The sequence below is a fragment of the Ricinus communis genome, chromosome 5 (assembly GCF_019578655.1).
Source record: "Ricinus communis isolate WT05 ecotype wild-type chromosome 5, ASM1957865v1, whole genome shotgun sequence".
NCBI classification, from domain to species: domain Eukaryota; kingdom Viridiplantae; phylum Streptophyta; class Magnoliopsida; order Malpighiales; family Euphorbiaceae; genus Ricinus; species Ricinus communis.
The window spans coordinates 1,628,889-1,641,042 of NC_063260.1; the positions used below are offsets into that span (position 1 = coordinate 1,628,889).

General features: G+C 29.9%; 1 protein-coding gene across 3 annotated transcripts; it reads left to right on the forward strand.

Annotated features, from left to right (window-relative positions):
* The first annotated feature begins 8,673 nt into the window (after positions 1-8,673).
* LOC8268079 (F-box protein At4g35930) lies at positions 8,674-11,656 on the forward strand. Of its 3 annotated transcripts, none has more exons than XM_015726585.3 (6): positions 8,674-8,931; positions 9,063-9,077; positions 9,188-9,624; positions 10,632-10,706; positions 10,834-10,943; positions 11,034-11,656. In XM_015726585.3, exons 3-6 carry the CDS (start codon positions 9,262-9,264, stop codon positions 11,293-11,295), a joined length of 810 nt encoding a protein of 269 aa, XP_015582071.1. In that variant the 5' UTR covers positions 8,674-8,931; positions 9,063-9,077; positions 9,188-9,261; the 3' UTR covers positions 11,296-11,656. The 3 variants fall into 3 exon arrangements, with proteins under 3 accessions (XP_015582071.1, XP_048230406.1, XP_015582070.1); XM_015726584.3 differs by having other exon boundaries at positions 8,675-8,931; positions 9,063-9,102; XM_048374449.1 differs by having other exon boundaries at positions 9,063-9,624.
* Positions 11,657-12,154: the final 498 nt, after the last annotated feature.

Sequence of the window (12,154 nt, forward strand, 5' to 3'; positions counted from 1 at the left end):
AAGAGTTTGTTAAACAATGTTGTTGCACTGTAAAGTTCTCAATTCAAGAATCCGGGTTGTGCCCAACAATTAGTTGTTTTTTATTTCCCTCTTTTTGTACAAAAGATCACTTAATACTGACAAAAGTTCAGACTCTTTTTTATTCTTGTGTCAAAGAACCATGTCCACAAGAAAGAGCTCCTAAACATAATATTAATATCTCTAGCTTACCCTTTGTAGCATATGAACTTTAGTATGGACCCATTTCATATTGTACTGAATTTTTAGTAAAGTGAAAATATTATTAATATATGTTTAAAGCATTTTTAACTGAGATTGTCGCAATTTATTGTTTAAAATTAACATTTTAAACTTTTTAATGGTATAAATTTTGTTATAGCATAGCCTAAATATTTAAATTATTACTGAAATTTCAAGCATGATTTTAATATTAAATCAGTAAATGGCCTTTTAAGGATTAAGACAATTGGAACATGTTTATCTAAAAGGGGCAGTCTTTTAGATGCCCTTAAGACATTTTTAAGTGTTAGAAGTTTTTATAATTAAAACACGTCAAACTTTGCTTTGAAATTTTAATAAATTACAATTTTAACAATAATGCCAGTAATTAGTATTTCTTTTTAAATTTAATGGCTTAAGTGTTCAAATAAAGTATATAGGTGGGAAACAACAAATTTCTTTTCTAGACTAGTTTGCATATTGCTAATCAGAATTAAATAAAACTAACCGAGACCACATAGTTATCATTGTTAAACTGTTGAATTAAGGATCAGAATGGCTCTACTTTATGGCTAATTATCTCCAAATTGTTTACAAAAAAATAAAAATAAAGAAATGAACATGAAAAAGAAATACTATTTAGGTGATTAAAGCATCTTACTTACCTACAACAGAACCTTGCCATCTGCTTCCCTATTAGGCAGTTATGACTAGTTTTTCAAGGGGTTCACAATAAAATCGTATGCAATTAAAAGGGGTTCTTTAAAGATATATGTTATTAATTGAGTGGGATCAAGACTGAGTTTTTAGTGGGTCGCTAGTATAATATCACACAAGGTTTTTAAAAAGATCTTTTAGAAATTAAATAACCTACTTAGACTAGGGATGATGAATTTTGATAAGGGCGATTTTAGAACAATTAAAATTGTTACTTTAGGCATTGTTAACTTTCAAGATGTAACATTTTACTAAAAATTAAAATGCCAAATTAATAATAAATGAGAGATAACATCGCTGTTTCTTTTTGGAACAGGAAAAATAATCTATCAATTGACCTAATCCTTTAAAGCCAAGATTCCACTTTCACTTGCTTCACTAAGAGGTCACTTATCCAGAACGAGCTTTGAGTCCCCATCTTGTGATAAGGCCTAAGGCCAATTGCTACGCCCAAGCGTGCCTGGTGGCTGCACCACCTCCACTTTGGTAAGCCGTGTGGTCCTTAGGCAGTGTCGCGCCAATCGTTGTTGTTGCTGTTACCGTTGTTGTTACATAGCCATCCATTGCTACAAACACATGTTGTTCTTCTACGCCACTCCCCCTATCCCACCAACATAATCAGTTGCCTTGTTTTTGGAGGATACTGATCGATCCTTCACAGTATATGTTGAATGCGGAAGACCACCATTGGGCAGAGATGATAGAATGAGTGAAATGAGTTACCTCAGTTGGTTGCTCCCAGGACTGTCATTTATATAGTCATAGAATTGTCTTTCTTGAAGTTGAATGTAGAATTTGTGTTCCTCCTAGGACAGGGGCTCCTTTACCTTTAGGATAACTTCCAGTTAGGGCCTTTGAAATTCCTTCTAGAATCGTTACTTTCTCTGGACCATTTCAAAAAAAGTTGACAAACTGGGCGGATACGTGAAAGATATTCTTTCTTTTCCATCACTTCGACATGTATAAAAAAAATATTGTGACATTTCATTTCTTACAGCATTCTTAAACTGATCATTTTTTATATATCATAATAGACGATTCCAACGTTTCGAGTCAAAAAGAATAGTTACAAGAGGTTTTTCAAACCAGAAAAGATTTTTCTTTTTTTTTTTCTATCAATATTTCTAACTTCGAATTTTCTTGATTGCCATCCAGATAAAAAGTTTCATAAAGTGGTCTATTTTTATAGCATGTCTCGTTAAAATGAAAATGGAATTCATCCTTTATTTTTTCCTTTTCATTCACTTGGATCTCTTTCGTTTCGTCGATTTTGTCCCGATCCTCCTTTTCTTCCGAAAAAAGGGAAGAAGAAGGATCTTCTTCGGTGGATCCCTATTTAGTCCCATTCGTTTCAGAAGTTGTTTCTATTTCTACATTTGTTTCTTCCTCACTTTCCTCCCTTTCTTCCGTTTATGAGGTTTCTTTCAGTTTTCTAGTAAAAATGGGTGACGGTATTCTACCTAAAGAGTAGACGCAGGTAATAAATAAGAGAATACTAAAGATTCGAGCCATAGAATTTCTCAATTCTGACACAAGGTACTAAATATAAATAAAACTTCTATAAAAAATTCCACAGAGATGGTTTGGATAAATAAAATTCATCTTATTCTTCTTATTAGTAATTATATAGAATTTGAATCAAAAACAGATAGAAAATCATTTTCAACAGAAATTGCTTATTTCTTAAACTTAAAAATTTGCCGGAAAATCGACATCAAGTTTCAATTTTAAGGGACTCCCTTTATTTCCAGATTACAAAAAAGAAAAAAATGGATTTAGAACTCTTACAAATTCTAAAATTTGTATTTGATCAGTTCTAGCGAATTCAAAAAATAAAACAATTAAAAATAATTCTCTTGGAATAAAAGAAATAAATAAACAAGTTCCTCATTGGTCACACAAATTAATTGACAATTTGGAACAACAAGAGGGAGAAAATGAAGAAAACATGGAGGAAGATTATGAAATTCATTCACGAAAAGCCAAACGTGTAGTAATATTTACCGATAATCAAGAAAATACAGCTACTTATAATAATACCAAAGATACGACAGATTTTGACCAAATAGACAAAGTTACTTTGATCCGTTATTCGCAACAATCAGACTTTCGTCGAGACATAATAAAAGGATCCACGCGAGCACAAAGACGCAAAATAGCTATTTTTGAATTGTTTCAAGCAAATTCACAATTTCATATTATACTTATACAGAGAAAAAAATAAAAATAAAAAGTAAAAAAAAAAAGACGAGGACACAAGAGAAGACAACAAAAGAGAGGAAAGAACTCGGATAGAAATAGCTGAAGCCTGGGTTAAGGTAAATTGCCCAGCTGGTACCAAACCATGAGACTGTATATTAATTTGATACCAAGACTTTAATATGAATCAAAATTGTACTAAAAGTACAGAAAAGTATATCAATTTAGTCTAAATATTCAATTTCTGACAACGGATGGTGACGTGGTAAGCTGAGAAAATAAAGTTAATTGATTTGGCACACGCTGAGAGGACAAAACAACCGAAATATACCTCCTCAGCTTACCACGTCATCATCCATTGTCAGAAATTGGACATTTAGACTAAATTGATATAATTTTCTGTACTTTTAGTACCATTTTGATTAAAATTAAAGTTTTAATATCAAATTGATATACAGTCTTAAAGTTTGGTACCAGCTGGGCAATTTACCCAAAAGATTATCCGATGTGGTATAACATTCATTATTCTAGTGGCTACCATATACTATGATATAATAATTCAGCTGAATTCAACTTTAATTGATCTTTGAAGCTTGGAAGGCTATTCGCTTGACTAACAAGTAAAGACGAGCAAGATAAAGGCTGTAGGTGTGTCCTTTTTATTAACTCGCTCAGTGTCACAGTACGCCTTGCTTACCCACACGGTTTGCTTAAATCCGTCCCAAAACTTGGTTAAAGTTTATATATGAAAATACATATATTTTAACTGTAGACCAGACTCGAGCCAAGCTTGATTAATACAAATCCGACTAAGCCGCCTGGTCCGCGGGCCGCTTTTGAACAGGTCTAAGTGCCACTGGTAGCCAAGAGCTTCGGCCGAAAAACATGCTGGCAATAGATGTTTTAACCTTGGTCTAGTTATCAAGCCCATTTATTTATCCAATCACAACCCCAAATAACAAAAATGTCAAAAGTATTAAATTTTTATTCAATGAATGGGTGGAGTTGGGCCCATTTATTTATCCAAAACTATGAACATTTTGATTCACTCCACCACCAAATAATATATCAAGATTTGGGCATAATTCATAAATTTGAACATAAGAATCATGATTATAATAATGTAGGTGGGATCCATAATCCATACAAAAAAGAAGCATAGTTGAGGGTATCTTTATATCAACTAACCCGCATGCAATCTTAATTACCAAATCTAAATTTAGTAGGAAAATTTTGCATCTCTCATCATTATGACACATCAAACTACTATTTTTTAGAATTATGAGCCTTAATCTGATTTTCTATTTCTGATACATATTTTATTTAAAAATTGCTCTATTTTTTAAGGAAAAAAAAACACAAACATAAAAGTAGTTCTTTTTAAGAGAAATTTGGATTGAGTGATTTTAAATTAGTTATTTTGTAAAATTTATGGATTTAGCATAATTCATAGTTTAGCAAGTTAAAAGGTGGTCTAAAATTTATGAATTTTAAGAAATCATCATTTTTTCTAAAAAAAAAAATTATTTTTTAAAATATTAATTTCTCAGTTTGGAAGTGAAAAAGTCTAAAATTTCATCATTTTAAATGTTATAATACTTTTTTATTTAGATGTTATTTTAATATATTTATTTTATTTTAAAATTATCCTTAATTTTAAACAAATATCTATTATATATAATAAAATTTTATAAATTAATAAATTTTGGGCCCATGATTCATCAAATGCTATTGGGCACTTGTTCGGTATGCGGACGGGAACACCTACTTTATGCCCATTTGTTTTTTCTACGCCTTTTGAATGTTTTTTTTATTATTTATGTAACTTTTTTAATTTTTTTAAAATATTGTATGCCTTTTGGAATTTTTTTAAATATTATATATTTTTTAAATATTTTTTTTATTTTTCATACTTTTTACTTACCTTTTAGACTTTTTTTCGACTCTTTTATATTTTTGCACTAATGTGTACTTTATACTGTTAAGTATATAATATATGCGAATGTATTTATTAAATATTTTATTGATATTTTTATATATTTAAAATAAATTTAATATATTTATAGAATATATTAAACATTATTAACTACGAGATATGAAAATCATTATTCTTTCAATATGAGAATGTTTGTCACGTCAAAAATAAAAATGCAGCGTTGTTGAGGTCAAGATGTTGGTAGCTTTTTAATTTTTGAAAGAAACTATGGGTATGGAAAAGGTGTTGGTTACTAGAGATGGTAATGTCGCGATTGTTATAATGGTTGCATGGCGTTTACGAACAATGTACAATGACGATGATGAGTTCAAAAGAAATTAAAAAAAGTTAATAAATCCCTTTTGAATTTGATTTACAATAACGATGGTTGTGGATTTAGAAAATTGATGATACTGGTTTTTTTCAACTTAAACTGTGTTGAAACTTTGCTTAGTAGAGCCTTGAAATGGAGGTTTTAAGTTTTATTAATTGCGAAGAAGATAAAGATATGAAGACGCAACAAAAAGAATTTTTTTTTTTTTAGAAAGCGGAAAAGCGATTAAACTTGAAAATAAAGACAAGGAAGAAAATGAAGGAAAAATTAAAGAGAAAGTACAAAACATATATTAATAATGTATTTATAGAAGAAAGACAAGAACTTAGCGGCTCCGAGAATAATGAAGATGGTTGAAGACACACGTTTCTTAACTCGAGTATATAAAAGTTATATTGTTGGTTTTATAGTATTTTAATTAAATTTTGAAATATATTCTATTGTTAACTATGAAAGTTTTGAAAAGTTTAACTTTTTTTCTTTATATAAAAGAAAGGCAAATGGCTCAATGACAATGAACACAACAAAGGTGGCTTACACCGTTAATATCATGATCAAACCAAGTCTGAAAATCAGGGGGAGGAACAACTAAGAAATGGAACCCAAAAAGTTGTTAACTTCTGTTACGACCATCAAACTTTATATGTCTCATGTTTTCTTTCCAATATTAGTTGTATTGATTTTATATACGGAGTAAAATTTGTGTCATATATCTAAAATAACCCCGTTATATATGTAATATGTATTGTTTGCTATATACTTTAAAATATTATATTTTATTATTTTTTTAGAATATTATTTTTATATAATATATAATTGATATATTCATTTTATATACTTATACTTATATAATACTCAAAGTAATAAATTTTATAAGATATATTCAAACGCACACAATGTAAACACAAATTTATTGAATTCAATAAATATATGTTTCTCATATATTTAAATTCTTAAAAAAACATATAATATAGTTGTTTTAAAGAATTTTAGTGCTGCAATTTAAATACATTCTAGTAATTGTACCATAATTCCTCTAGCATTTTGCATTATGTTATTTTATTAATATCGGATCTAGATATTATTAAGTTATATTATTTTTATTATTTTTATGATTATTGTTACTAATATTTTTTTAAATACCATAATACTGCATTGCAAATGCTTAATGTATAATTTTTTGTGATTGATTATATGTCGTTATGTGCTTTTAGGTTGAGAATATAGTAAAATGTGCTATTTGGTAGGTAACATCAAGACCGTGTGTGCATATTAGGTATCAAAAGTTAAGATAATATTTATTATAAGATTAATTTATTCTGATTTGAGTATATTTTTCTAGGCTTATTTTTGGGAGACTAGTTGGCATTACCGAAGATAATATATGTGATTGTAGAATTTTATCATCTAGACGCCGATTTTATTGGATTAAAGAGCATTATGGTAGTAGATTTAAAAGTTAGAGTTCTACTATGAGATCTCATCCAATTTATTTGATAATGTGATGTTTTTATGATGTATTGCATATATAATTGTGTCTATTGAATACTTTACTATTTGTATTAACGTTTTATAACGTTAACTCACTTCTAAAACTGACAATCTTTAATTAATTTTTAAAGTGATAATTAGGATTTTCTTCATCTTTTATTAGTCATATTTCCTTCTTCTCCAGGGCTTTAATGTAATTATATTTTCCTGTATTTATATTAATATAACTTCTAGATACTCTGCAAAATACTATGGTTAATGTAAGAATATTTATTATAATTGGGTCCGGTGGATTGTACATTTTGTACTGAATGGAGTTCCAAATAAAGTATATAATTATGTAAAAGATTTGTCATTATGATGAATATTATTGAAGATATTTATTATTGAGGTTGGATTTACTAAGGCTTTCCATACTTTTATGTCCACTCATCCTCTAGCTGATCAATTTCTTAGGTTTAGACGATGACAATCTTTTAAGATGAGACTTTTTTTTATTTTTTCTAAAATTGAGATCACACTTAAAAAAATTACAAAGTGAAATTTAATTTTATTTATAATTAATTTAAATTAGAATTAAATTTTTTTTAAAAACTATGTAGAAGTTATTTCTATATTATTAAAAAAAAATTCTACTGTATTTATTTTAAATTTAGATTTAGATTTAATTTAATTGAATTTAACTTTAAACACGCCCAGCTTTTTCAACTTATACTTTAATTATAATTTCAGAATGTAATATTTTAATTATTTTTAAAATATTATATTAACTAATAAAATTATTTTCTAATTATATCTTATTTCTAATCCTATAATATATTATTATATAATTAGTAAATTAAGATATACAATTACCTTTTTGTATTTATTTTGATAAATAAAAATCATACTAATAAATAATTTCTATATTAATCAAATGTTAGTTAATAAATCACTTTATGAATCAAACAATAATAATTATCCCAAATATAACATTTATTTTACATTTTCAATGTTATATTAACTAATAAGTTTAGTTTCCTAATTAATATAATAACCTCTAACCTTAAAAAAATTAGCATTTCAATAATATTTATAGTGTTAATTTTATATATAATTATTCAATCCATTAAAATATTAAAAATCTTACTAGAAAAAGACACTTAAACATATTTTGAATATCATAAATATATAACAAATAATTATAAAACATCAAAGATTCTATTAAAGTTTTTATATATACTCGTTCACATTATTATTTATAATTTATTATTTAAATAATAATTACGATTATACAATTTATAAATAAATAACTAATTATTTATAAATTACTGAATTAATATTTATAAATTAAGATATTAAAAATAATATACTGAATACACGAATAAATAATGACACACAACACGTGGGTTAATTAATATTTCGTAGCCACATAGTAAGGGAATCCATGTACAGAGACTTTATCTTTCAGAACCTCATGATGTTTCTATGAAATGACTACAATACCCTTCACATTTATATTCAAGAAGCGGCAATCACGCGCAATTAATAGTGCGTGAAGGGGTTTAATTTGGCATTGAATGCCTCTCACACGTACTATCTGACTAGGTCCCACATCATCACCAAGAGGCTAATTTAGTCATTTAATCCCAATATTCAAAAAGTAAGCAAAAATCTAATTAAGTCAGCGAAGTGCGAAATCTACGGCATTATCAAATAAAATAGACCTCGATAACAGCGCTTGTGGTAATTTGTTCACCTGACCGACCAACGAGATCTTGCCACGTACGATCCAAGTCACACCAAACTTTTGCAAATCACAAATACATTGAAAATTTTGGCGGGCAATGAATCAATAAAGAAATTCAAATAAAGAGCAAACCCTAGCAGGCCCCGTCTTTTTCCCTCTCTCCCTCACAGACTTTCTCTCACTAAAGAACAACTCTTTCTCTCTCTAGAGCCTCCTCTGTTCCTTCGTTCTCTCTTGAGATTTTTATGTGATCTCCTGAAATTTCGGGTGAGTTCAGCCTCTGTATTGTATTTTTTTATTACTATTTTAGCCTTATGGTTCTGATTTGGTGTTTATGTTTTCATTTTTACGGTCGTTTCTTATTTTGATTTGATTTTTTTTCGGATTTTTTTTCGCAGGTAAATAAATTGAAGGTAGTTGATGAGATTTTGTAATTCTGTAAGTTTTTGTTAGTTTTATTAATTTTTTTGGGGCATTTTTTGTGTGTTTTATTGAATGAATTTACTGGAGTTATGTGATTCAGGTGTCATTTGATGAGGACTTAAGTTATTTCTGAGTGACTATTGATTGAATGTAAAAGAGTAATAAGTGTAAATTATGGGAAAAGTATCTCCAAAAGAAAGGGATTCGAGAACTCCCAAGCAAAAAAGGCGATTACGGAGCTCTAGCAGTAGATATCTGAAGCCAGGTGCCCTTGCTCAGCTTCGATATAATAAGGCTTCTACGGCTACGAAGTCATGTACTGATCTTGGGAAGAAACGGGTTGCTGTTCTCACGAATAAGAAGGCTGAGGGAGATGATATCATGATTGAGAATAATAGTGTTATTGATAAAAGCCCTTTGATGTTATCACCAGTTGATTTACTTAAACACAGTTATTTGGTTAGGACACCCAAGACGCCGAGAACTGAAGATTGTGAATCTGATTCTAGGCTTGAATCTCTTCCTATGGATTTACTGGTAATCATTTCTTTTGACCCTATTTGTCTCTGTCTCTTTGTGTGTGTTTGTGAAAACTATGTCCATATGAATGTGCCTTTGAGGTATAGTTTAGATGCTGAAGATTTATTTGTACTGTAGTTGGTTCTGATCTGATCCTCTCTTGTGTTTGTGAAATGAACATATCCTTTTGAAGAAACAAATTTAAGTTACTGTTAGATGAATGAGACAATCTGTTCTCTGTTTTCTTCTTTTTTAATGTCTTAACGAAGCAGAAAACAAGAACAAATATATCATGGATAATCCAAAGTTGTTCTACTAACTGACATGTCCTCAAAATACATAGGAACTACAGGCAATTGTTTGTCTGATTCAGACGGCTGGATGTGTTTTGGAGACTAATTTGTTGAGCTATACCAAGATGAGACTACTTAAATTCTGTTTTATGTTATTATCATAGGAAATTTTGTTTTGTATTCTCTAGATTTCCCTATGTAGTTCTGAAACATCATTTTGCTATCTATACAACGGGAGGCATGCTTTGGAGTATCATGTTCTACTGTGGTTTATGCTTTTTTTTTTGCCTGTCAGTTTCTGCTACTATGAGAAGGCCGCTTTATGAATATTTTATAGGCTTAAAGGGCTTTTCTTTAATTTAGAGAAGGCTGAGTTCCAGAAATGTCCAACTGATGGAACACAGAATATGTTAAGTTCTGAGGTTGTAATTAAATCAATGAGTAAAAGTAAATTTATTATTGCAAATATCTTCTAGTCAATATCTCAGTTTATATCTTTTTGTTATAGTCTGTTTGTTATTTTTCTGTTTCCTTTCCCATTTAGTGTTTGTGACAGCAATTTGTTCCTTTCAGTAGGCAAGATGGAGTTTGAACTTTGTAGAATATTTAACTTCCATTGCTTTGATGTTTATAAATGGGACACAGATTTTCTCCTTAATCTTTATCTTTGCTATTCTCTTTTCAGTTTAAATCCTGTGTGCTGATTCTTTTTTGTTTTTGCTATTTCTTAAGGTGAAAATACTCTGTCACCTGCATCATGACCAACTGAGGGCAGTTTTCCATGTATCTCGAAGGATTAGAAGAGCAGTAGGTTTCTCAGTCCCTTTTTCTGTTCTACTGCCTGGATATGTAGCCATTTGAATTGGCTTTGTTGAGTATCATATATTAGATTGAATTGATAACTGATAAATCTCTTCTTTCTTGTTGTGAGCAGGTTGTGCTTGCTAGGCAATTTCATTTCAACTACACAACACCAGATCGCTCCCGGCAGGAGATTTTGAGAGTGATGACACCACGTCCCACTGAACACTGGCCATTTGTGAGGTGAATATAAAAAAATTATGATTTATTATGATAGAGTTTGTTTTTGCCCTTGTTTTAGTTGTGCTCATGTTGTTTGAACGATAACTGCAGCAAGGGGGATGGAAAGGGCGCTTTCATGCCAAGCCCACATACTCCTAAAGCACCAAGGCATGGTCCACGGCCACCCTCTCGCGTCAAAGTCACTGAGATGAAGCAAATTGCTGCTGTTCTCTTCCAAGACTCAGCATTTCCTTCGAGATACATGGTACCATCTGCTTTGTCTAAGCCCTTATGCAAATCATTGGCCTCTAACCGGGCTTTATTCTACGAGGATGAGTTATGCCAAGCTGTTGCTCAGAATAAGCTTCGCTGATCTCTATTCTATTGCCTCGTGTTCCCCTTTGTGTATAGTTTGTTTTCTATCACTATAGGTAGTCATAGTCAGGAAAGGAAGTATGCAATTTTGTAGCTTTGCTGGGTTAATATTAAGGAGATGAAAGTGGACTTTAGATTTGCATTAGGAGTTAGAAAATTTTAGGTGTGGCTGTGGTAATAATATATTTGCAACTGGTTACTTGTATATTTCTATATATGTTTGAAAGAATGTCTTTCTTCTCAAAGAACCAGTATTTTGTATTAGTAGTTTCATAATGTTTTTATATGCCTTTGATATGTAAAAAGAATCCATGGACATCAGTTTTGGGTCATTTTTTTTATGCACAAGCCTTGAATCACTTTGCATTCTTTTCCTTTATGCTTGCTGCTAAATTATGTACCTCTTCTCTATTCAAAGCCTAACAGTTGGTCTGGAACAAGTGAATTTTATGAAATTTTGTGGCATATTCTTAGGATTCAATTATATGAAATTGAATATAACTAAAATCAAATTTGTACCAAAATAGGTGGAATTTTGGAATTGGACTTCACAATCTAAAACAACATATTTTTGGACCATAATATTCTCATTATTTCTTCATCTTTCTCTTTGCATATCTTCCCCTCTTTCTCACCCTACTTTTATTTTCTCTTTCTCATCAATCCCTCTCTCCTTTATACTTCTTTTTCTTATTCTACTAAAAGCCTATTTGGAGAATAATGCAAGAAGCAAGTAGTTCATCATAAATACAAGAAGAAGAAGCCTTCTGGTAGAAATAGGCTTAGATACTAAACCAAAATGATATTCATCAAGCTGCAAAGCATGTGAACTACACGTGCCAAACATTGAATGAAGT

Coding starts and splice junctions, on each gene's coding strand:
- LOC8268079 (XM_048374449.1), top strand. CDS start 9,262: ATGGGAAAAGTATCTCCAAAAGAAAGGGATTCGAGAACTCCCAAGCAA. Junction 10,707..10,833: donor CTCGAAGGATTAGAAGAGCA/GTAGGTTTCTCA, acceptor TGTTGTGAGCAG/GTTGTGCTTGCTAGGCAATT. Junction 10,944..11,033: donor GAACACTGGCCATTTGTGAG/GTGAATATAAAA, acceptor CGATAACTGCAG/CAAGGGGGATGGAAAGGGCG.